The sequence below is a fragment of the Biomphalaria glabrata genome, chromosome 7 (assembly GCF_947242115.1).
Source record: "Biomphalaria glabrata chromosome 7, xgBioGlab47.1, whole genome shotgun sequence".
NCBI lineage: Eukaryota > Metazoa > Mollusca > Gastropoda > Planorbidae > Biomphalaria > Biomphalaria glabrata.
The window spans coordinates 47,120,593-47,147,339 of NC_074717.1; the positions used below are offsets into that span (position 1 = coordinate 47,120,593).

Below are 26,747 nucleotides of genomic sequence, written 5' to 3' on the forward strand. Positions count from 1 at the left end.
TTTGTTGAATTATCATCGTTTTTAAAAACTAATTCAATTCAACAAGAAATGAAATAAAACAAGCAGACAATAATTTTAAAATCATATTTACAAAACGCATTTATTAAAAACCATACATTTACAACTTCATTGGACATCAAACTTTACTAAAACTAAAGTCTCTGGTTCTTCTATCAATTATCAAACCATACTAATTATCACAGTAGTATAGTTCTACCTACATCACTGTTGACCCTCTTATTCTTTTGCACCAATACTGAGTAACTTTAATTACAGCAATCTACGACTCAGATAATGATCAGAATTATTTTACGTTTATTTGTAGTACCGTAATGGTGATTTTGCAAAATGAAAATATAAAAACAAGGGGTGAAAAAGTTCAACATGGTAGTATAAATTCTAAGACTAAAGTTTATTTTATCATTATCAGATCACTTTTGATTCATGTTTTACAAACTGTAATAATTTTGGACTTTATAAAATAAATTACTAATATAAATTAGTAAAAAAGTTCTTAAGTATAAAAAATTTCACGAAGACAGGATTTCTGCATAATGAAAATTGGGTTCAAGGACTCAAAAACCAAGATTTACTGCTGCAGGGGTGAACGACTGTATAGAAATAATGAAAATTGGCACTTTGTGTAATTGCAACAGTTGTATCAAATTGCAAGTTATTTTATTGTAACGTGTGTACAATCATTTCTTCCTCCATAATGCCAATATTTTGAGTGAAAAAAAAATTGATTTGCTAAAAAAAAGTTAAGGAATACTGTAATGTACTTTTTTTCTTTTGAATTTGAGATATAGCAGCAGAGCTGACATTTGAAAAATGTTACAAGCACTGAAATGTAAAGTTATAATATGTCAAGAAGTGCATGAAGTTCCATACTGTGTGAGCTCAGTTCAAATCTTGCTTCACTTCCAGTAGCAAGACGAACTGGCACACTTATTGAAAATTAAAAAGCTGCTAATTCCATTTAAAAGTCAGCTGGTTAACTAAATTATGCCCCTTTCCTCCTGCATTGCGTTAACCACACTATGAAATTATGTCCCCTTCCTCCTCTTCCTGTTGGAGTGCAGCTGTAATGACTGAATTGTAATGTTCTCCCAGTCGATACACATGGCGATGGTAGCTGAAACACAATAGGGCAATTTTATGGTCATGTTAAGTCACTCATACAGTTAGCAATACTAAACTTATATCAAGTCACTCTAAGCGCATAACTTACACAACAGTTAATGGTTTTCCTGCTAGGTTCTCTCCAATCACTATTGGTTGTATATCTGCTTGCAGAACTTCTACTGGAGTCTGTAAAACTTCAGACAGAGCCCGTAACTAGTTTAGAATAAAGTAAGAAGAGAAATCCTTTAATTGAAGCTCTACTTTTTCTACTAATGTATTTTATAATGTGTACATAAAACATATGTCCAGGACAATTCTAATTGAAAATTTTTATGAAAAACATTGATATTTTTTTATATGAAATTTAAGTCCTACCTCCACTTGACCTCCCCACATTGGAGAATGAGCAGTCTTATGACAATAACTTTCAAATTCCTCTGAAAAACAAAGTCTGCACTATAACAAATCATAATATTGTAATAAATAGATGAAGGATAAAGCTTATTAGAAGCCAATAAATAGAGTTATTAAAATTAGCTATTAGTAGAATACTTGTATGTATAAAAACTATTGGAAGCCTATATCAGGCATGTCAAACTTGGGCTTGCAGACTGAATGTTTATTCAGCAAGATCATATGTAGTTCGTGTTAATGGAAATAAAAAAAATTTAAGTTACAAAAATTCAGATATTTTATTGGCTGAATGGCAAAAGGAGGAGCACATTAGTACTGTGAAGGGATGAAAGCTGAGCTGATTCAGTCATATTGTAAGACATTACTCAATGTCAAAAGTCATCCTTCAAGGTACAGTGGAGGAAATACGAAGAAAGAGTCATCCAAAGAAAAGCTAGCTGGACTATGTGTTTTAGAGAGTTGTGTATTGTCTCCACATTCATATGACATGCACGGATCTATTGTAACTCACTACTTGGATAAACTGAAGAAACATAGCACTAAATATATTTTCCTCTCTCTCGAGGGCAGACTTTGACGGCGCAAAGAAAATCTTTATCGACCAACGGCAGACAATGGTTATGCTTGCCATGGATGTGACAAAATATGTAGGTCACGTAGCCACGGGAAATACTGCATTCCTCATTTATCTTTGGACTCAAAGACAAGCCTTATTATTATTATTAATTAACTTTTTAAAAAATAGGTTATTTAGCATAGATTTTCATCTTGTATAAACATTAAGCAAGATACATTCCTTTATTCATTATTGTTATAGAAGTCAAATTAAAGCTTTTAGAATGAATCAGTATAAAACTGTTTGATCTAATTATGTTCTGAAATATTTTTCTCTTAAAGCAGACTAATGTTTCTCATGACGTCATTTGGTTCAGCCCTTAAAAACTAAAAACATTTTGAAAAAATGTCTACTGCCACAGTTATTATCAATATATATAGTATTTTACATGTCTGAAAACAATCAAAATAAAGGCCATGTCTTCAAGACTGAAGATAGCACCTGTTCTACATGGCATGGAATGGTTGCATGAATCAGCCAGGAAAACCAATCACTTGTAGAGTTTAAGTCTCCAATTGACATGCATGACTAGATTGATTGACAAATTGATATGTGTGAAACATAATTTTCTTCTTTTTCAAAGGAGTCTGCATCTTATTAGATGAAGATAAGAGAATATCGGAGACTTTTAATCCATAATGAACTAATGTTTATTACCATCTGGTAGGTTGTCATCCAATAATAAACTAACCTTCAGTAAGCATATCCCCAGTATCTGGATTGGTTAAAAATGGAAGAAAATCATCTCGGTGACTTCTCATATAGTCTGCAGTTTTTTTCCTCAATTCCTCATTTGTTGACTGAAAAAAAAAAATTTTAAATTGTTTCTACTAACATAAGTGCTTCTATCTATATTACAAATAGAATTGATTTATTGCTGTCTCACATTTATAGATAACAAATATTGCTTCTCATCTATGTTGCAAATATTTAAATTTGGTTTTCTAAAGTGATCAGCTCCCATAGATAAAGCATTTTAAAAAATTGATTTGACTACAGTGCTTTTACCTGGATGTTTCTGCTACTCAGCTGATGGTTGATGGCATTGTATAAACTGTAACATAAAAAAAAAGATCAGTTGGACAGATTGTAAAACAAAATTTTATTTCATTGTGCCATGGAATCTGCCTTCTTCAAATTAAAATCAGTTAACATATGATTTCAAACTTCAGAGTCAACTTATTGATGTTGTGGAAGCAACATAAAATAGAGCAGTTAGATTCATAACAAACGAATATTCAACATTTGACTAGAGTAACACCTTTAGTAAAATCACTAAATTTAGAAAGCCTTCAGGATAGAAGACTCAAAAGTAAAGTAGCAATTATACATAAAACACTGAACCAAAATCTTCAAATACAAAAACAAAATCTAATAAAATACTCAGAAAGACACAAAGATAAAGGCACATTCCTCGTCCCATATGCTAGGACAAATTTGTATGAATGCTCCTTCTTCTCTAGTGCTAATAGAGCATGGAATGGGTTGCCTGAGCTAGCCAGGAAAACCAGTGACTTGGCAGAATTAAGGTCATTGGTTAATATCCATGACTAAATGCATGACGCATAGGACGTAATCATCTTCTTTTTTGAAGTAAGAACTGTATTACATAAGATATGAAGATAACTCCTTAGTCTCTTAAGTAACTATGAATGAAGAGGTTTACTTTGAAGTACTTAAAAGCTACAGTACTAATGATTTACTATATTAAAGTGAGCTCTTTATAAGGCTATGACTGAACAGATAGGTGTCAACAACTTAGAAAAAGTGTCCTGACTAGGGAAATAACAAGTTTGAAATGAGTGACACATGGAAACAGATTGGACTATTGCAATGGTACATTGACAGTTGACCTTTTTTTTTTTACCTAACCTCTTCAGCTTTTAATTTTACTCAACCAACCATCTATGAATGCATACAGCACAAGATACTCTTTATTCAGGGTACATAGAAAAATAATTATTTCATTTAAAAATGGTAACATTTAAAAATGGTAACAACGTTGATATTATTCATTATATTAGTGATGTTAAGTAAAAAAATGTCAGTAATGGTGATGATGTAAAAGATGTCAGTAATGGTGGTGATTGAAGTAGAACATACCAGTTTCCATCTGCTGCTATCTGTTAAATGAAACAGTTTGAATTTAAGATTAGATCATAATGAATAGATAAACACATGGTTACGAATAAGCAAAAGGAGATGTTAGTAAAGACTACATGTATGACCAGGGCTTCAAACAGAGAAGGCAAAAAGGAGTAAAAAATATTAAAAAAATGCTATGTATTAAAAAAAAATTGTCAGAAATTAAAATAAATATTTATCTCTACAATTTAGTATTCAAGATTTTTTATAAACTTTTTGTGTCATTATAACTAAAAAGAAAAAAAGTACCCTTTTCAGAACTTGCGATCTATAGGGCAGACAATGTAGAGGTCATCTGTTTTTATGAGGCTGTCATGTGGTCAACATCATGACCCCCCCCCCCCCCCCTTAAAGCCAAGTACCCATTAGTGTTGGGTGAACTCAAGATTGGAATCAGGTACCTCTAGATTCAGAAGTCAAGTGTTTTACTACTCAGCCACCAAGTTCCCTGCCATTATAACTAGTAGTATACTATTTAACAAATACATTCTAATGGGCTTCAAATGTCTGTAATGTTGCGAATTTTGCAAAAATTCAATGCTTATTAAAGCCTTTTCCCTTTGTAACAGAGCCTTCTTTACAAAATAGGAGTATTCTATAGATCAGAAAAAACTAAATAGCAGATGAACCCATAAAGGAAATATTAAACTTAAAAATCAATCTAAACCTATTATAGTTAAATGACCTAATAGTGTTTTATAATTATTTCCACAAACCACTTTTTTATTTTCTATTTCAAAACAATAAGAAGAACATATGGGAAATATTGTGCTTAATAAAATGACACGATATAGGGTTTCTCAAATTCTGCCATGCTTGACAAAACTCCCCCAGCTAAAGATAGATTAAAGATTGTAATAGACAATGAAGTACTGTCTCTCTTTCTCAGCTCAATAAATCATCACAGCATTGGTACTCATGGAACACTAGGCCAGTATTTGTAGCAACTTTTTAGAATCACAGTCTTTTTATACATATGTCTATAATAAGAAACAGCACATTCTGTCACTTAGGGGGTCAACACCACAGTCTTTACACCAAAACATACCCTGTGTCACCCAAATCAGTCAACACATTGATCAATCAAGCAGCCAATAAATCTGTTACACTACTTTATAATCAACCAATAGGCCTACTAAATTTAGAATTGTATGAAGATTGCTACATAAAATAAAGTTAATAAAAATTGGTTGATTGGAAGTCCTATAAGCTAGGGAACTGATCTATAAATCAGTAACCTATTTTTTTTTATAATTTAATAAAATGCATTGAAGATGTAAGGTTAATTTATTATTATTAATATTTTTTTTATAGCTTTTATATAGCTCTACTTTCATGCTTTTAGCATGCTCAGAGCGCTTTGGTCCAATCTCATTTGCGGACCAGTGGAGGGGAGGGGGTATCTAGGAGTTGGTTTTCCGTGCTGCCTTTAGGCGCTCAGACAATTTACATCAAGAATAACATACAGCAGTAATAAAATGTCACTGTTGCATGGTTTGTTGTCCATACCATGACTGTAATAAGAATAGACAATATCCAGATGCGAGGTAGTTTTATTGTTTTACTGTTCTTTTTAACAAAATGGTGACCCACCTCATAGAGAGCAAGCCCTCTTTCTTTGAGTATAGCTTTAATTTTAACCATTTCTTGTTGACGTGGACCAAGTTTATTGACTTCATCCTGCTCTTTAATTCTTTCTTCACGTTCTTTACCTTTGGCCTGTTTTTTTTCCTAGCAGAGAACAAAAAAACAACAACATGTGTTCATCTGTGAGTGCACAAGTTCCACAACTTTATTCAGTAGTACACTAAATGAAACCATAGATTATTATATTCAATCAATATTTTGCTTATTAAAAAATATAAAATAAAAAAAAATACCCTTCTTTTCTGAGCCTTAGATTTTTTTTCACGATTTGGTTCTACGACAGAATTATCTTCTCCTTGTACAATATCTTCGGATGATTCTTTTCCATTGACAATATTCTCTGTCTAACATAGAAACAGTTGAATCATGGGATAAGTTCTGATCACTGTCTAGCATAGAAATAATATACATGTTAATCATATGCCCTATTTTAAATTTCTATCTATTGGCTTTTATATATTTACTTCTTTTTACAAGTTACAATTCTTGATATTGAAAAACACATAGTATTATTGATAAGTCTCTAATCAAAATTCACGAGGTGTACAGATACTTATCCTTACTGTCAACCTGTCGTTATTGGTAGCTGCGACAGATTTTCACTTATGTTTTCTCTAATGTTAAACAAATAATATAATCAATTCCTACATTATGCTCAAACAAAATAAGATAAGATTGAATATTGATTGGATTGGATCAGATAGGATCCAAATTGAATCTGATAATATTGGATCATCAATGAAAAAAAAATAAAATTGTCCAGTATCAGTTTTAGGAATTCCCAGACTTCCACCCACTCAACCAAATTCCAACTTTTCCCCACGAATAGGGTGTAAGCTAATTGTAGGAAATAAAAAAAAATGTCTGAGGATAAATTCTAAATAATAAAACTTGGGAAATAAGCAGCTAGTAAGGTAAAAAATATAAAAGTCAGTTCCAATGTCTTGGATTAATTGATATTTGTTGAAAAAAAAAATGATGACAATTTCCTCTAACAGAAGGCAAGTAGATTTTAATTTTTAAAATAGCACACAATTTTTTTTCTGTCACCCAACCTTGTAATTTTGGTCATACTTCACTAAGCTAACACATACAGCTAAGAAATATTTCAAATGTAAAATAGTATTGCTTAGTAATCCTACTTCTATACAATGTATATTAACAAAAACATTCATCAGCCTTAGAATATAATTCTTTTTCTTTTTTTACTAATAGTATTACTTCCTTGAAATTTTAGTCATCCATTGACAGTAATTAAAGGAGGTATAACAGGTCTCTATCATGAATTTTTACAGATTTACATTGTTATAGAGATTTGTTTTTATTTTCATAGTTATCTTCTTATCTAGTAATGCCTATCAACTTTTTCCGTTCTTAAATTATGCCATTTTCATGGTTCCCAATTTCAAACAGAAAAACTCTAAGCAATAAAAAAAAAAATACTCCCGTATTTTGAGCCTCATTTTCGTATTTATTCGAATATAAAGCTATCCAAACTGAGTCAATGCTAGTCACAGATCTAATGTATTTTTATAAAAAATCTTCATCTAGGATTCTGAATGTTAACTTGGAAGACCACAAAACTCTAAGCAATAAAAAAAAATACTCCCATATTTTGAGCCTCATTTTCGTATTTATTTGAATATAAAGCTATCCAAACTGAGTCAATGCTAGTCACAGATCTAATGTATTTTTATAAAAAATCTTCATCTAGGATTCTGAATGTTAACTTGGAAGACCACAAAACTCTAAGCAATAAAAAAAAATACTCCCATATTTTGAGCCTCATTTTCGTATTTATTTGAATATAAAGCTATCCAAACTTGAGTCAATGCTAGTCACAGATCTAATGTATTTTTATAAAAAATCTTCATCTAGGATTCTGAATGTTAACTTGGAAGACCACAAAACTCTAAGCAATAAAAAAAAATACTCCCATATTTTGAGCCTCATTTTCGTATTTATTTGAATATAAAGCTATCCAAACTTGAGTCAATGCTAGTCACAGATCTAATGTATTTTTATAAAAAAAATCTTAATCTAGGATTCTGAATGTGAACTTAGAAGACCACAAAGATAGGTGCCTGGTCATGTGGCATGCCCCCTGGACTGTCATTCAAGGGTCTCAATGATCCAGGTTCAAACACTTCAGTAAGTTTTACTATTAAAAGAAAATTTGTTTCAGGATTTTTAGTTCTTAACAATATAAAATTTTTAAAAAAATATATTGGATCATGATGGTTCATGAAAAAGCAGCCTGTCTCCAAAAAAAAAAAGGAAAATTTGAGATATTAGTTGCTCAGAATCCTGTTTTTTTTAACTCTATAAAATGTTTGCGGATGAATATGATGGTTCATGAAAAAGCAGCCTGTCTCCAAAAAAAAAAAAAAAAAAAAAAAAAGGATAATGTCGGATATTAGTTGCTCAGAATCCTGTTTTTTTTTAACTCTATAAAATGTTTGCGGATGAATATGATGGTTCATGAAAAAGCAGCCTGTCTCAAAAAAAAAAAAAAAAAAAAAAAAAAAAGGATAATGTCAGATATTAGTTGCTCAGAATCCTGTTTTTTTTTAACTCTATAAAATGTTTGCGGATGAATATGATGGTTCATGAAAAAGCAGCCTGTCTCCAAAAAAAAAAAGGATAATTTGAGATATTAGTTGCTCAGAATCCTGATTTTTTTAAAACTCTATAAAATGTTTGTGGACGAATACATGCAGGAAATCATTTTACATATTTATACTTTACTTACCATCAATTCTTCAGAATGATTTGATTTAAATCTGGAAAGTTCTTCTTCATGCTTAGCATCCAGCTCAGCTTCCAAAATGGCAACTTTTTCACTACATTCTTTTCTCTTCTTCTTGTCTCCCTTGGGTGCAGAGTTTTTTATTTTTTGGATTTCAGCTTAAAGAAAGGCAAAAATTTCTACTTATTTATTTAGGTCTCAGTATTATTATCCATTACTTTCCTTGATGTCCGTCTATTTTTTCACAATGAATTGTCAGTGAATTATTAAGACCCCCACACAGTTAACTTTGGGTTTTTAAACTAAATTATACATTGAAAACAATCCTCAATGACCACATATTCAATTTTACTATGTCCATCAAAGGCATCCTGACTAGATCTATAATCTATAACTTACTATCAATACCTACAGCAATTCATTGTTCTTGTAGCTGTAACAGTGTAACTGTACTCACCTGTAGAATAGTGATTAGTGTAGACCTACAGACTACACTTTAGACATTTAGTGGCTTTAGTCAGTTTAGTCTTAGCACCGCGACTAGTACTAGTATAATCTAAGTATATTAATCCTATTTACTTATTTACTGTAACTACTACTATAATCTAGATTATTCTAGATTAGGTCTAATTAGATACTTACTAAGAGTAAGACTTTAAGACGTCTTTATTATTACCATTACGGTCTAGATTTAGAATATAGATATAACTAATATAAATATAAGTCTAATTGTTACGTGCGCATGTTAGTGTAAATGTGGAACAGTGCAAATGCATGTTAAAAGGACGGGGAGAACCAAAATGGAGAAATAGAAATTAAATAGTGTTTGAGTGTTCATGGAAATTAAATGAGTAATAAACGATGATGTCGTTGTTTTAGTGTTAATGTTAAAGAGTCTCATCTTATAAAGGAACGTAACACTAATTAAAAAAAAGTAGAGTCTAAACTCTAAAGTGACTAATCTAAATTTGATTGAATTTGACATAACTGACTTTAGAAAGAGTAGTTTAAGTAGTTAAGTTAAAACATTAAAACTAAAAGTAAGTTCTAAGACTCATGACTCAGTCTTACTAACTCAATAATTTGTAAAAATGATATCGTAGATATGGAAATATGGAGAAAAAGGTAAACCTTGCAATTCCTTTCGTTCTCGTCTATGCCTCGAAATGAGATCCTCTTCATTTTCAATAGTCTCAGGACTAATTTGTTTATCACATTTTGCTTGTTTGAGATCAGCCATGTTTGAACCGGATATAAATCTTCAACTTTGCTAAGATAATATAAGAATGATTGAAAACAAAAATAGATCTAGTCTAGTATCCTTATCACTGACATAGGTAAAAATTTATTTCTCACAGAGACGACAAGTAAACAAATTTCATCTCAACTTCATTGAACATGGTAATTTCTAAAAGACAATACGTGCTGTTATAACTAAATATAGATGTAGATAGATCTACGTATTATAATCAGTTTCATTACTGTATATAGATCTAGATCTAAGTAGAAGACATCAATTGTCAATATATTGTGACATATTGTCGATTTTAGTTCTAGATAGCCCTGATAGGGGAGGGGTGGGGAAGCAGAACAGTTTTGTTTTTTTTTCAATTGAATAATAATTGAATTACCAGACTAACTAGACATCTAAAGTAAGAGTTGACTGCTTTAAAAAAATAGACTCAGTTATTAAATTTCAATGTTTAATCAATCTCAAATTTCAGTGTTTAATCAAATCTCAATATTAGGTCTAATTAGATACTGTCCAGCTCTATAACTTTGCCCTTATCATTATCATCTTATGAGTATGAGTCAGTATGATAATCATATTAATCATAATGAGTTATTAGCTTCTAAATTTAGAATTTCTGTGACTATTAGGGCAACATAAAATTTAATATTTTTAATCTCTGTAATAATAATAATAATTAATTATGAGGTATTGTCTTTGATTCACAAGATTAAGGATATGTGCATTGCTTTGCATGACCATGCAAACCAAGCTGCAAACTGCATATTTGCCACATCTGAAGCTGTTGTCAGTCGGGGGTTTATTTAAGTTTTCTTTTCATCTTTTATGCCTGTTTTGGCAAGGTTTTGTCTTTGGGCATCAAATGTGTGCCCCATGACCTGCAGGAGAGAAGGCTCAAAAGTAAAGTAGCAATTTTACATAAAACACTGAACCATAGGACGTTATCATCTTCTTTTTTTAAGTAACGTCTGTATTATATAAGATAAGATAAATGTGACTCTCCAGTCATAAAAGATACATAGGTTGAATGTCTTATTAATTTGAATTGGAACGTAAGACAGAAATGATTAGGTTAACACTAAAAGGGATAATGAAGCCAGCAGAGGGAAGGGGAGTTGTAGGAGAATGCATAATTTTCAACTGTAAATTAATTAGTGAATTATGTAAATTATGGTAAAATATTATTAAATGCCCTTTGGCATTGATACAGTTCTGTTGTCTTTACTAAAGGACCATATTATATATAATAGTTTTAATCAATAATAAACTAAAAAAAATTGGTTTCTCATATTTATTATTAAATTTTAAATGCCCTTGTTTTTGACACCACTCCTCCCATGACATCTTCCAACCAAATGATTTTAAGGATTACTGCGAATATAATTAAATCTGGTGATGTCACTGTTAGAAATTTGTCACTGACAAATGACATCCAATAATATTTTATTCATAATTACAATTGCTAATTATTCTCAGTGGATTTTTTTTTTACCTAGCAGAACAGCTATTATGGCTAAATGCCAGCCTGCCTCTTTTATGTTTACACCCATTACTCAATCTTCTCACTTCTCTTCTAAAAATCTTCAGATAGAGCAAGGCTATTTCTTTCTTTCTTTCTTTTTTTTTCAGTTAAAGACTAGCTACTTGTACTCTGTTAAATAATTAACCACTGTTTATACACACTTTATTTTACAAGTCAGATGTGTGACTGAGTGGTAAAAACTGCTTGGCTACCCATCAAATTGAGTTAGAGTCTAATCTTATGTTAAGCTAAGTATTTTTTTAAAATTGATAGACTTTGCTCCATTTCGTTACAAATTATCACAATATATATTTGTTTGATGTTTTCTAGCATGGGCGTCTGAAGGTAAAATCAACAGAAGAACAGATTGAAGCCAAGAAAAAAGAGAGAGAGAAAAAGTTACTGCTCTACAATGGTGCAATGTCCAAAATATTTCTTAAGGTTAAATTATTCTTAATTTTAGTATTATCATTCTTAGCTTCATAACATGGTCATAGCAAGAAATATTATACAAAAAGAAATAAAAGCAAACATATTTTTATACATTAATTTCTGTTCCTATTTGCCATCCTTGCATCTTGTATTTAATGAAAAAAAAGTATTATTTCTTGGAAATATTCTTATTGGCCTTCTTCAGTCTTTGAATGACTATGATGCATCTTGTAGAACTGTGTAGCCCTATTCTCGAGCTCAAGAGATATTCTTGTCCAACAGCATCGCATTTTAAGGTGAAATTCACTTTGGTGGTAGAGGAGCCAGCCATTTTTTGTTTGTCACTCTTTTCTTCCAGAGCTAAGGTCAATGCTTTTTTGCTGTCCATAGCTTTCTTGGTCACCATCTCTCTCCACGTAGTGTGTTGTAGGGCTATTATTGCTTGGAAAATAGTGAAATTAATACTTAGGCCTACTTTATAATGCATCAGTGCCAACCCAATACTAGAACAATGTTAGGCCTGCTTTAGAGAACATAATGTGGAGAGAGGTGTGGTAGTAAGACAAGCAATGAACGATGAGGTAGTAATGATCTCAGTCAACAAAGATAACAAGCGAAATAAAAAAGCTTTTTTTTTTTAAAAACAAAGCTTATCATTTTGTGAATGAAGACAGCCTACAGTGCTAACCTTACAGTATGAAATGTTAGACTTACTTTTTATTAGGATTGTTTATTTTTGTAAGCTTGGGATATTAGTTCAGAAATGAAAATTATTACATTTTTTCAAAACCTCTTACAGGGTAGCAGGGGATGGCAGCATGCAGGATTTGAACTCTGAGCCATCAGAACAACAATTCAAATCTCATACTACATGACCAGGCAGCCATGCTTTTAAGATATATTTCAGTAATAACCCAACATAGATTTTCTCCATATTTGTATATTTTTGTCACTATATTTGATCAGAAACAAAATGGAGAGTTGGATCAAGAGATGTTACTGCTTTCTGGAGAAGTCTTAGTTGTGAATCCTGATGTTTATACCTTGTGGAATTTTAGAAAAGAAACATTCTTAGAATTGAGCACATGCTTGTAAGTAAAAAAGAAACATTCCTGGAATTAACCAAGTGTTTTTAATTAAATTTTTTTAGTTTTTCCTAATGTGTGTGTTATTTATATCTGACTGAATTAGTTAAAACTACCATTATTGAATTAAAGTATAAGGCTTCTGAAACATTAACACTTTTGTGATGACAATTAAAACAACAACAAACAGATGTAAATAAAATGTTAGAATTAATTTTTTTAAATGCTTAAAATTATGTTGTTGTTAATCATGTTCTTTGAAATGAAATTAAAGTTTCTAAGTTATTTTCTAGTAAAGTACTAAAATATTTTTGGAGTGTATGAATGTTCAGAAAAAGGATATCCTCATTATTGTAGGAGACTGGTATGCCAGGATAGGAAAGGATGAATTTGAGCAATCGGCAGGAACCAATGAATGTTTTGGATTAACAGAAACTAACAATATAGGAATGAAGCTTTTAGAGTTTGTCAGCAGCTATAAACTCACTGTAGCTAACATCTTTTTCCAACACAAACCATCCAGAAAAACTGCATGACATGCACCAGTTAATAAAACACACAGCCAGATTGACTATATCCTGTTTTCTTAGAGTTCCAATCTAAACAAAACAACAAAGCTAAAACCAGAACTTTTCACATAGCTGACATAGACAGTGACCATGACATTGTCTATAACTGTGACATTTAAATTAAAAAGAATCACTAGCCTACGTACCCATGCATTAAACATGAGATTAAACATTTCAAAGACCCAAACATTGTTGAATTGTTTGAGGCCACCATGGGAGGGAAATTTGCAGCTCTCAACCTTGTACACAAGGACATTGACTCAGTCACAGATACTAGCAGAAAAGTTTTACACAAACCAGCATCTGAAGTCCTAGGGAAAAAGTGAAGGAAAATTTAGCCACAGGTCCCAAATACATCCATGATTTATATGATGCAAGAGGAGATCTAAAAAAGAAAAAGAAAGTTAATCCCCTTCTGACAGAAGAAAATGGTTCAACCAACAAAGATATATGCATGAACATGAAGTCAGTAGAAGAAAAATGTATCAGTGACAAGTACACTATAACTGATTATAGCTTGAAAGTTGGCAATAGCAAAAAAGCAAATGAAATATTAAAAGCTATAATGAATACAAGAGTAGCTAGAACCACAGTGATTGAAAAAAATTATGGGACTCTTCTGAATTCTGTGCTTATATGGTGGAAAGAATATTGCAAAGATCTGTATAACTTCCAGATAAATTTCAACTAGGGACTACAGAGATCTTGGCGAGGTTCCAGTACTAGAGTCAGGAAATAAAGGTGGGAAGTCACCTGAAATTGATAATATACCATCAGAACTTTTTAAAACACATATAACCATATAACCACATTACAAGATCTACGGGGCTCGCAAAGACCTTCCTTCAGGGAACAGTGCCAGGAAAAAGAAGAAGAGGCAGACAGAAAAAGCGATGGGAGGACAACATTAAAGAATGGACAGGCCTGCCATTGAGAGAGGTTCTAAACAAGGCAAAAAAAAGGAATGGAGAAAGACGGTCGACAAATCTTGCCTGGTGCCCCAACGGTCCAACAGACTAAGGGATAGGTAAAGGTAAAAGGTATAACCAAATGTTTTAGGATAATCTGCCAGAAATATGGGACGAAAAAAACATGGCTAAAAGAATGGAACCAATCTTTAATTATTTTATTGCCCAAGAAAGGAAACTTGAGACAATGCCAAAACTATGAAATTATGTCTGATCAGTCATCCGAGCAAGATAATGCTAAGAATAATTCTCAACAGACCCAAGAAAAAGCCAAAGAGATCCTTTCTGAAAAACATCAAGCAGGTAGAAGCACTGTTGAACAAATATTTCACATCAAACAATTTAATGAAAAATGCCTTCGGCACAATAAGAAACTGGTACACAACTTCATAGACTTCAAAAAAAGCTTTTGACCAAGTTTGGCATGATGGCATGTGCTAAGTGATGAGGGAGTTCAACATAGCAAAGCTCTATACCAAAATACAAATAGCTCAGTACTTCTGACCAATCATATTGGAGAACGTTTTACACCCATAGGAGTGCAGCAAGGATGTTTCTCTGTTCAACTCTTTTTAACATATTTCTGGTGAACATTACTCTAGAAGGATTTACTTCTAGCTTGCCCATAAATGGGTGGCCTATTTCCAATCTCAGGTTTGCAGATGATATACACCTCAATGGAGAAAATACACACCAGGTACAAGATCTTACTACAAAACTGGATACTGCAGCTACAGCAGTTGGCAAGGAAATCAGTGCTGAAAAGAGCAAAAAACTAGTTTGTGGTGGAGTACAAAATGTTGTATACAGTTGAAAAGCTTAACATTAGAAGAAGTTGACTCATTTAAATACCTGGGTTCAACATAACAAAAGATCAATTAAAGAGATAAAAACCTGTTTAACCTGTCAACATCAGCTTCCAAGTACGATTAAAACTGTATTCTTTACTAGTGGCCTATTGCAAACTATGGAAAATCTGGAAAAGAAACATCAGCTTCCAAGTACAATTAAAACTGTATTCTTTACTAGTGGCCTATTGTACTTCTTCATAGTTGTGATAGTTGGACACTGAACACTGAGGCTGAAAGAAGAATTCAAGCCATTGATAGTAAATGCTACAAAAAAAATGCTTGGTATCAAGATGCTAGAAAAGAAGACATATGTGTTTGTACTTTTACAAGTCAACACTCTAGATTTCAAATAGGAGAAACTCCTCAATACTACAGCAAAGAGGCAAAAGGTGAGCTGGTTCTGTCATGCTGTAAGATATGACTCACTGTCTAAATGTTAGTAACCAGAGAAAATATTTTTGTACAACCGTTACATATGGCACTATAACAAGATTGAATCGAACCAACATAGTGATATCCTAAAGTTTTGGGATATACAAATCAGCTAAACCTTTTTTTTTTCCTCTTTCTTTAAAATTTAGACCTGGAGAACAGCTTCAGAGGTTGTACCAGTCAGAGCTTTATTTCTTAGAAGCATGTCTGAAAAAAAATCCAAAATCTTATGGATCATGGCATCATCGTTGTTTTGTAATGGATCACATGCCAGACCCAGACTGGAAGCGAGAATTGGAATTGTGCAACCAGTTCTTGCAGTTGGATGAAAGAAACTGTAAGTCTTTTATGACTCCATATTGAATGACACCCCAAAATGACAATTGTGTCTATATTTTCAGGAGATTTTTATGAGTTTTCAAAAGATTTTAATAATTTCCAGAGATTTGCAGGACTTTTTCATATATTTTGTAATTTCAGGAGATTTACAGATAAATCAGGAGGCAGCGGAAAATCTGTTATAAGTTATAAAATGGTTTAGTTTAATAATTTACACCTAGGATTGCAGGGGTGCAGGGCCCACTCCAGTCGCTTAGGTTGCAGTGCCCTAAAGCCAGCCCTGCAAAATAGGGGTCTATGCTACGATGTGGGTCGACTAGTGTAGAAAACATTAGCTAGACGGTTAATAGAAGAACTTGATTGTGCAAAGCACACTGGGAAGACTCCTTGCAATAATGAATAATTACATGAAATAAATAAAATGAGAAATAAGGACGAATTGATTTTTTTAATATCTTTTTTTTATGTTACTTGTTATTTTAACTGGGTTATTTCTTATCATTTCAGTTCACTGCTGGGATTATAGAAGATTTGTGGTCCATAGTGCAAAGATCCCTCCTGAGGAGGAGTTTGAGTTTTCTCTTCGTCTTATCAACAACAACTTTTCCAATTATTCCTCATGGCATTATAGAAGTAAACTCTTACCAATTCTGTTTCCTGATGCCACTCAACCAATGGGAGTTAGTGAGGATGCCCTTTTAAAAGGTGTAATTGACTGGCTTGTACCATGAACAATAATAAATATAAAAATATGTTTATTACTTAGTAATCTCATAAAGATAAGAATCCACAAACCCCACAGCAGGCATTATTGAAACAGTCTAGACAATACTCCATAACATTTGAATGTAAAATGTGACTGTCTATGTAATCTTATCTTATAAAATAGAGACTTTACTTCAATAGAGAAGATAATTACATCCTGTATGTAACCCTGTGTCAATCTAGTCAGGCATGTTAATCAACGACTTAAAAACTGGCTGATTTAGGCAACTCATTCCATTCTCACAAGGAAAGAAAGAGAACTTGTAAAAATATGGAATAAGAAATGTGCCTTAATGCTTGTGTCTTTTTTTGAGTATTTTATTAGGTTTTGTATTTGTAAATTCACCTTCACCTATTCCTTAGTCTTTTAGAGAGATGGGGCAACACGCAAAATGTGTTTATCATCATCTTTCTCCTTTTCTCTGTGTCTTTTGCCTTTGATAGAATCTCTTTCAATGACAGACCTGTCCATTCTTTTATGTTGTTTTTCCATCGTTTTCTCTGCCTCTTCATCTTTTTTCTGGTACTGTTCCCTGAAGGAAGTTTTTTGCGAACCCTGAGTATCTTGTGATATGGCCATAGAGTTTTAGAATTTTTAATCAAGGTTCAATTACATTTTAGTTTTATTTTCTTGTTTAATTTGTAAAAATTTCTTTTAATTATCCCTAAAGGTTTGATTTTTTAAATAATTTCATCAATATGGGAATTTTTTGATAACTTTTCATTTATTACACCTAGATATTTTGAGTTTTTAGTCTGTGTAACTGATTTACCTTGAGTACAATAAGTTTTAGTTTCTTAGTTACTCTTAATAATGGACAGTTTTCTGGGTGGAAGACATAATACAATTTTGTTCCCATTTCTGCAATTCTTTAATTCTCTTTGTAAAATGCCATTATTTTGTGATGATTTTATGGTTTTACATATTATGCAATCATCAGCAAATAATCTAACTTTTGTTTTTGAACTAATGCAGTTTGGTAGGCTATTTATGTAAATCCTAGACTTCACCACACCAAAACTTTAAATGTGACATAAAGGATTCAATGCCATAGTCCAGATGACCAGATTAGACTTAAGAGAACAACAAAATTATCTACTGCAACAAGTGATAGATAAATGTTGGGTCAAGTGTTATTACATTGGAAAAAAAAAGAGGGGATATGTTTGCTATAGAATTTATAGACTCATAAAGATTTGAACATTTAAACTTTAAACAGTTGACATTTTTTGTGTTTTTATTAACAGAATATGAACTTGTACAAAATGGATTTTTTACTGACCCTGATGACCAAAGTAATTGGTTCTACCATCGCTGGCTTATGGGAAGAGGTAAGCTGTTTTATGTTTCTGCCTCTTATTTATAAGGCCATCATTTTTTTTTAGAATACTCGGTTCATGTGTTTCTTAGTTCACAGAGTTCTTTCTAGGGATCAAAATGTATTTTGCAAAGCTCATTGGCTTTTGTCAGCCAAAAAAAAAAAATAGTTTAATTTTTATTTTATCTTCCTTATATGTGATCAAATAAAACTTTTTTTTTTTACTTTCAGGAAATCAAACCCTAAATATCAACTGTTTCTATGTGTCAAGAGAAGACAATTGTGTACTTGTTTCATTCACTAAACATATACAGGTGCAGACATATTTTCTTTGAGCTATCTTTCAGGTGACAATACTAATTAAAATAGATATGGTCTTACAGAGACTAATAGAAAGCAGATATTACCAGGTATATATCTTTTGAAAGAAGTTTGATTGTCAAGCTAGATATTTGACATGAGATATACAGGCTTAAATTAAGCTGTGTTATATTTATACATGTTGTTTGCTAAGAAATTAACAAGTTCAACATTAGATAGGAGAGAATAAATGTTTTCTTTAAGTTATTGCCAAGATGCCCCCTCAATAATAGAAGTATAATAATTTATATATAATAATGAGGATTCTTAATAACATTCTAATCTGTCTGTGGCATTTTACGTCTCGAGAGACGATCTTTTCCCTTTGCAACTTCTTGTGTGACTAAAGAGGCCAATCCTTGATACACAGCTGCGATCGCAGGTTGGGCATATATAATCACCAGGCGCTGTTGCATTTTCACCCTTCTTTCTGCTTCTGTTGTGTATGACATGTGCAATCCGTGACACTTCCTTTATACTCTCTCTCTCTGTGGATCTGTCCAGTGCCACCTCTTCCCAGTTGCCAGTGTCGATTTTTTTTTTCTTCCTAATAACCCTCACAAAATTCCTCATAGTGATTTCTGGTATCTAGCATATTTAATCAACATCACACAATAAAGCCATTTTAAAATTACTATTAGTTACTCTAGTGATGAGATCAAGGAGATTATGAAGGAATAATTCAAATGTTTCTGATTAGCATACATTAAGAAATAGTTGCTTGTTTCTCATCCACTTTGCTATCTTTAGTCATGCCCTAAAGACATTTAAATAAAAAAAAAAACCTGCAACTTGAAAAGGATAAACTCAGAACTTTAGAAGAGAACAGTTTAAATGAGGATTATGTTTAACTTGGTAAAAACAATTTGGGTCATGGTCATGTCGGGTTAACATCAACATTTAATTGACAATCTTTCTAATTCTGAAAAGAAGACAGAGAAAAATAGATACTTTTCTTTATTTTTTGTGGGAGGTATTTGTAGAAGATAGTTGGTCTGTTTCCTGGCTCCTCCCAAGTGACTGAAAATCAACTTAAATCTTTTTACTTTTTACAAAGCTTATATCAACTCACTCTGTCTGTCTGGTAAAAAGTTTTTACATGTTATTTCTCCCACGCCCAATTTTGGATCAAGCTGAAATTTTTGCAAAATTATTTCTTTTACCAGACAACACGGGTTGTTCACTTTTTTTATAAATACATTTTAAAAACCATCATCCAGATACAACGTTCTTTCTTCCCCACCCCTTTCCAACTAGTCAAGAAAAGTGATAGGATCATAGTGTATTGTGGATAGCTAAAAGCATGAAATTGTGCTAAACTAAAACAATTGGTAAAAATATTTCTAATCTCACAGATTTATTACTTTTAGTCTAGATCTATTACAAATTTAATCCAAACTAATAGATACTCTTAATATAAGCTTTGTTTTTTAAAAAAGGATTTTTAAAATTGTGTTTGTTTAAATTTATAAATTGTTTTACTATCTGATTGTAAATAAAATTGTTTTTATCTTTTTTTTCTATTTTGTTGTTTTGTAATAATATACAAAGATATATTTCAGATAGGAAAGAAGACAGATTTAATACTAGAATGTAATGAACAGACAATGCCTGGCACAGTCTGGCTGAACCCAAATAAAACTTCTCAGTCTTCTTGCTTGTGGATATCCTTTTGACAATGTCATCTCAATTTTTTAGTTTTAAATAAACCTCAGATCTGCTATAATGATTTAAATCACAAACACATAGGTTCCAAATATGAATCCATTTTTATTAAAGATAACAAATAATAGAAGATTGATGCAAAGCAATAAGAACCTTTTATTTATAATTTGAAAAAAAAAGTGAAGTTCCCCTTTCAGACCTTGCTATCTATAGGGCAGATGATGTAAAGGTCATCTGTTTCTATGGCCCATGGTTAATGAGGGTTTCAGGTGGTTAATATGCATGACTAAATGCATGACGCGTAGGACGTAATCATCTTCTTTTTTGAAGTAACGTCTGTATTATATAAGATAAGATAAGCACAACAACCATCCGCCTTTATTTTTCCCTAACTAATGTCCTGATGGACTCAGAGGGGCCCAAAGATGCCCAAATTAAAAATCCCAGTCTTCACCAGGATTTGAACCGAGGACCACTGGTTCAGAAGCTAAGCACTTTACCACTCAGCCTCTGCGGCACCATAATTTGAAACATTATGAGTGAGTCTGGTGTGAATGTACACTTTGGTTTCTTATAGTTATAATGTTTTTGTTTGGTGTAATGCACAAATTGTAAGACAAATTTCCATACGGATAATAAAGATTATTATTATTATTATTATTATTATGTTTATTTGTTCAAAGAGATTTTGTAATGACCTTAACTGGCAATACAGAGCAGATAATTTGACGTTTCCTAAAGACTGTGATTTGAAAGTGACTTTAGTCCAGGGCAGTTTAGAGCTTTGTTCTTCATCTTTACATCTTGGAGAAAATGATTCTAGTCTTAGTGGTTCTAGTGTCATCTCTATGGATAAATCTATATTTAGGTAAATTAATGTTTAAGCAATAGCAAATGAACATTTAAAAAAAAAATAACATACAGTATGATGGTAACTTAATTTTTTCCAATAAGTCAAACAAGGGCACTTGAAGAAGATTTTCAGAGATGTATCCAGAAATGAAATGTTTCTGTAAACATCCTTATGCACAGAACATGAAAAAATGAAGAGGTCTTTAAAAGAGTCATGAACATATTTTTTCTGGATCCATTGCTCAGCATTGTCACTTGGCCAAAAACATTTAGATGATATCGTGAAATGACAAGATAAACAATCTTTCAGAAACTGTCAGGTGGAGAAAAAAACAAAAGGATGCAGATGAAGATGTTTGGATGAAATCACAGAACATTTAGGATTGGGCCACTTACTGATCCACTTAAAAGTTGGGTTACTTGCTGATAGTGTTATCTTTCTTATAATACCACAGACAATAACCTAATATATTGAGTCAATAGAGTTGAAATTATGAAGCCTAAATTTGAAAAATAATAAATATATCAGCAAAGATGAGTTGAGAAATAAAAAAAAAAAATCAACTGTCCCACATCTTTTATATGTGTACATAGTTATAGTTGAGTCTTGAAAAATTAAAAATACTTATCTCTAATTTGAAAAAAAAAAGTCACTTGTCACAACTTGTTCTTGTAGAGTAGTATTGTCTTCCAAACTAATCCAAGATTGTAGGTGCCTCGATGTCTTTATTTAAAAAAACTGAAGTAACACATTGTAGAATACATTTTCCTTGAGTTTAATTCTTTTAAGACTACTTCGATAAAACAAGTGATCCAGCTATGAACAAATTCACATAAACATAAATCACATGCACAAAGAGAATTATTAATTGACATCTAATATTAAGGTTGGACTAGTAGATAGACCTACAATGAAATTTCCAAATGAATATGCTTAAGAATTTCATTCTCTATTTAAGAAAGAGGATATAACATAACAAGTAAGTACAATTTTCAGGGCCAATCTAGTTCAATCAAGAGTTAGTTCATAAGTTAGTATACTTTTCTGGTCTAAATTCAACTACTTGATGTCGTAGGTCAATCGCAAATTAATCTTTGTTCTTGATGTGATCTGTAACCCATACTATCGGTGTTTTTTTGTTTTTTTTATATCTCTCAAAAGTTCCTTAAGATATCAGTATGTTTTTAATAGATTTCTAGCCAAGAAATGAGTGTATCAATGTAATATCACATTTGTTATAGCCAAGAAATGAGTCCATCAATGTTTGTTATAGCCAGGAAATGAGTCCATCAATGTTTGTTATAGCCAAGAAATGAGTCCATCAATGTTTGTTATAGCCAAGAAATGAGTCCATCAATGTTTGTTATAGCCAAGAAATGAGTCTATCAATGTTTGTTATAGCCAAGAAATGAGTCTATCAATGTTTGTTATAGCCAGGAAATGAGTCCATCAATGTTTGTTATAGCCAAGAAATGAGTCCATCAATGTTTGTTATAGCCAAGAAATGAGTCTATCAATGTTTGTTATAGCCAAGAAATGAGTCTATCAATGTTTGTTATAGCCAAGAAATGAGTCTATCAATGTTTGTTATAGCCAAGAAATGAGTCTATCAATGTTTGTTATAGCCAAGAAATGAGTCTATCAATGTTTGTTATAGCCAAGAAATGAGTCTATCAATGTTTGTTATAGCCAAGAAATGAGTCCATCAATGTTTGTTATAGCCAAGAAATGAGTCTATCAATGTTTGTTATAGCCAAGAAATGAGTCTATCAATGTTTGTTATAGCCAAGAAATGAGTCTATCAATGTTTGTTATAGCCAAGAAATGAGTCTATCAATGTTTGTTATAGCCAAGAAATGAGTCTATCAATGTTTGTTATAGCCAAGAAATGAGTCTATCAATGTTTGTTATAGCCAAGAAATGAGTCTATCAATGTTTGTTATAGCCAAGAAATGAGTCTATCAATGTTTGTTATAGCCAAGAAATGAGTCCATCAATGTTTGTTATAGCCAAGAAATGAGTCTATCAATGTTTGTTATAGCCAAGAAATGAGTCTATCAATGTTTGTTATAGCCAAGAAATGAGTCTATCAATGTTTGTTATAGCCAAGAAATGAGTCCATCAATGTTTGTTATAGCCAAGAAATGAGTCTATCAATGTTTGTTATAGCCAAGAAATGAGTCCATCAATATTTGTTATAGCCAAGAAATGAGTCTATCAATGTTTGTTATAGCCAAGAAATGAGTCTATCAATGTTTGTTATAGCCAAGAAATGAGTCTATCAATGTTTGTTATAGCCAAGAAATGAGTCTATCAATGTTTGTTATAGCCAAGAAATGAGTCTATCTATGTTTGTTATAGCCAAGAAATGAGTCTATCAATGTTTGTTATAGCCAAGAAATGAGTCCATCAATGTTTGTTATAGCCAAGAAATGAGTCTATCAATGTTTGTTATAGCCAAGAAATGAGTCCATCAATGTTTGTTATAGCCAAGAAATGAGTCCATCTATGTAATATTTTGTTTGTTATTATCAAGAAATGAGTCCATTAATGTAGTACTTTGTTTTTTATAGCCAAGAGATGAGTCCATTAAAAAAAGACACTCTATTACAAGCAATGGAGTCTGTCTTACAGCTAATGGAAATGGAATCTGATAATAAATGTAAGATGTTTTGTATAAAAATGTTTTCTATGAAAGAGCATGAGACTAGTGACTAATTTTTGTAATAGTCGAGTAGGTAATATTCCATTTTGCTCTTCATTATGACTATTTTGAAATCAATAGTTACAAACAGTTTTTAAACAATGACTATATCTTCTGGACAAAAAACTGTCAAACTATTTGTAATATTTTATAAAAAAATCTTTCACCAACTTTCTACTTGTCATCAGGGACTGTACTGACAGTTGTGTTGTTAATGAAAGCTTTGGACCCTGACAGCTACTTTGATCAGATCATGTGCTATCTGGATAAACTTGAAGATCTTGACGGCAAGAGAATCCATTACTACAAAGACCTAAGTAACTGATAAACTATTTTTTGTTAGATAATTCATTATTAAAAGGACCTAAATAATTGAAATATTTTTTATCTTACAAAAGCTGACACTTTTTACATGACCACTGATTGAGTTGATTGTGAGATTTAATTTGATTGAAAAGGTACTAAAACTCATCCTTTATAGTAATCTAAAACTGGGTACATGAGAAATGGCTGAAATTCTGAAAAGAAATTGGTAAGGTGTTAATCTATGGTGTCTGACAGCATATGCATAGGCCAGAATAAGGCAATCCATGGTGAAGGCTAAACAGGCTGAAGCGATTAGTAATAGCACAGTGCACTATAGGGCACTGCCTCATAGGTGCATATTTTTTCTGGTTCGATCTAAACGATGATTTCCGTTGTTGCCACTGTGTGGAGTCAGGAAATAGTGGTACATCCTTTGTGTATGCCCCCACTTCCAAGAGTTGAGAGGGAATGTGTCGGCAGTGTCACTAGACCTGTATAGAAGTAGTGAGGTACTGTGGAGAAGAGCACTGTATCTTGCCTGGACACTACATCAAACTGTGCTGTTTCTTGCCTGGACACTACATCAAACTGTGCTGTTTCTTGCCTGGACACTACATCAAACTGTGCTGTTTCTTGCCTGGACACTACATCAAACTGTGCTGTTTCTTGCCTGGACACTACATCAAACTGTGCTGTTTCCTTGCCTGGACACTACATCAAACTGTGCTGTTTCTTGCCTGGACACTACATCAAACTGTGCTGTTTCTTGCCTGGACACTACATCAAACTGTGCTGTTTCTTGCCTGGACACTACATCAAACTGTGCTGTTTCTTGCCTGGACACTACATCAAACTGTGATGTTTCTTGCCTGGACACTGCATCAAACTGTGTTGTATCTTGCCTGGACACTACATCAAACTGTGCTGTTTCTTGCCTGGACACTACATCAAACTGTGCTGTTTCTTGCCTGGACACTACATCAAACTGTGCTGTTTCTTGCCTGGACACTACATCAAACTGTGCTGTTTCTTGCCTGGACACTACATCAAACTGTGCTGTTTCTTGCCTGGACACTACATCAAACTGTGCTGTTTCTTTCCTGGACACTACATCAAACTGTGCTGTTTCTTGCCTGGACACTAGAAGGATCAGCGCCATGTCTTGCCAGGGCAATACAGGAGATGTAGACATTTCTGTTCTAAAGCTTTTTGGAGTTTATTTCAGATTAAAAAAACAGCTTTCAATATTGGAAGATCAGTTCTAACATAATTTTTGATAAAAATTAAGGTTGTATGATTTTTGTCAAGCTATATATATATTTATGAATATCAATAAATAAACCTTTTTTTAATTCATTTTGTTAGGGAGTAAATTCATTATAGAAAATATTTTTGCTGGCACGGAGCTCACCAATGCAAGTGCTATAACTCTGAGTGGCAGGAGCTTAACAAAAATGTACCATACAGAATTACTCCCTCTTGTCACTTCCCTTGATCTGTGTGACAATTTGTTGAGGGATGTCCATGAATTCAACCTTCTACAGAATGTGAAGGTCCTAAACTTAGCCAACAACAAGCTTGAGAACTGTGAAGGCTTACAGCACCTGCCGAAACTGGAGCGACTTCTTCTTAATGGCAACAGTATCCTTTCATTATTAGCATAAACTTCCACAGATTGGTAGCTTATTATTATTGCAAACTTATTGCAAAATACTTTATTTTAAAAATCAGATAACCAATGTGACATCACATCTATCAAAAGTTTTAAGTTTTTGTCAAGACCTTAATAGAATAATGTGGCTTCTTCTGTATCATATTTAAAAGTTAAAGGTATTATAAGTATACAGTTTCTAAAAAATGTTTTAAACTATCAATTATCTTTAACCATGCTTTTAGATCTAACCAAGTCAAGCGACCTCCTTCAACTAACCACTTGTGCCAAACTTAATTTTTTAGACATATCCAACAATCCATTGAGTTGTCAAGAGGAAGAAATTCAAACTATTACTGCACTTCTGCCTAATGTTAGCATTTGTTTCAAACAACAATAAATTAATGATGAGTCTTGCTGACGTTTTTTTTTTAATAAAGACAATAAATTAAATGTAACTTTGATATCATCTTTAACATTATGTAAAATTGAATTTCACAATTCTAGAAAGTCTGAGAGAATGATTTAAGTGCAAATTTGATTTCTACATATGACTGGTTTTGATTGTCTAATGCTCAAATACAATGTTGTCTGTATCAATTGGATTTAGAATAAAGTATCCAGAAGTATAAAATAACTCCGAGTTTGATTAATTCCTGGTGTTGTAATGTTTGCTGCTGTGTTAATAGACTTCTACCGACAGCACATTGATTTCAGTTCACACTGGTATAACTACACAAAAAATAGTAATATAGATAATATAATCCTTGTAACATTATCATAAACTTCGCTCCAGATAACATATACAGCAGCTCCGCAGGCTTCTTGAAAGTCTTTTGTGTTATAGATTATACACAGTACAAAATGTTTTACCAGGAAAATTTTTTTTAATCCTTCTATTAAAGAAATTAAAAAGAGTCGATGGAGTGATCAGAAAAACCTAATCAACCGACTCTTTTGTATTTAGTTTGAGGTCAG

The 26,747-nt window shown here is 32.2% G+C and overlaps 2 protein-coding genes across 2 annotated transcripts; one reads left to right on the forward strand and one right to left on the reverse strand.

Annotated features, from left to right (window-relative positions):
* Nucleotides 1–81: 81 nt before the first annotated feature.
* Nucleotides 82–9,988, reverse strand: LOC106065206 (deubiquitinase OTUD6B-like). The gene is made up of 10 exons (XM_013223978.2): nucleotides 9,828–9,988; nucleotides 8,700–8,854; nucleotides 6,181–6,291; nucleotides 5,894–6,031; nucleotides 4,259–4,278; nucleotides 3,164–3,209; nucleotides 2,847–2,955; nucleotides 1,501–1,562; nucleotides 1,232–1,338; nucleotides 82–1,135 (listed from the first exon to the last, which is right to left on the reverse strand). Exons 1-10 carry the CDS (start codon nucleotides 9,934–9,936, stop codon nucleotides 1,039–1,041), a joined length of 954 nt encoding a protein of 317 aa, XP_013079432.2. The 5' UTR covers nucleotides 9,937–9,988; the 3' UTR covers nucleotides 82–1,038.
* On the forward strand, nucleotides 9,987–26,406 carry LOC106065205 (geranylgeranyl transferase type-2 subunit alpha-like). The gene is made up of 13 exons (XM_056034407.1): nucleotides 9,987–10,097; nucleotides 11,801–11,911; nucleotides 12,869–12,993; nucleotides 15,957–16,144; nucleotides 16,654–16,851; nucleotides 18,160–18,243; nucleotides 18,462–18,544; nucleotides 20,153–20,263; nucleotides 20,834–21,123; nucleotides 23,682–23,770; nucleotides 24,001–24,129; nucleotides 25,484–25,759; nucleotides 26,015–26,406. The coding sequence occupies exons 1-13, from the start codon at nucleotides 10,095–10,097 to the stop codon at nucleotides 26,167–26,169; spliced, it is 1,842 nt and encodes a 613-aa protein (XP_055890382.1). The 5' UTR covers nucleotides 9,987–10,094; the 3' UTR covers nucleotides 26,170–26,406.
* The last annotated feature ends 341 nt before the right edge of the window (nucleotides 26,407–26,747 follow it).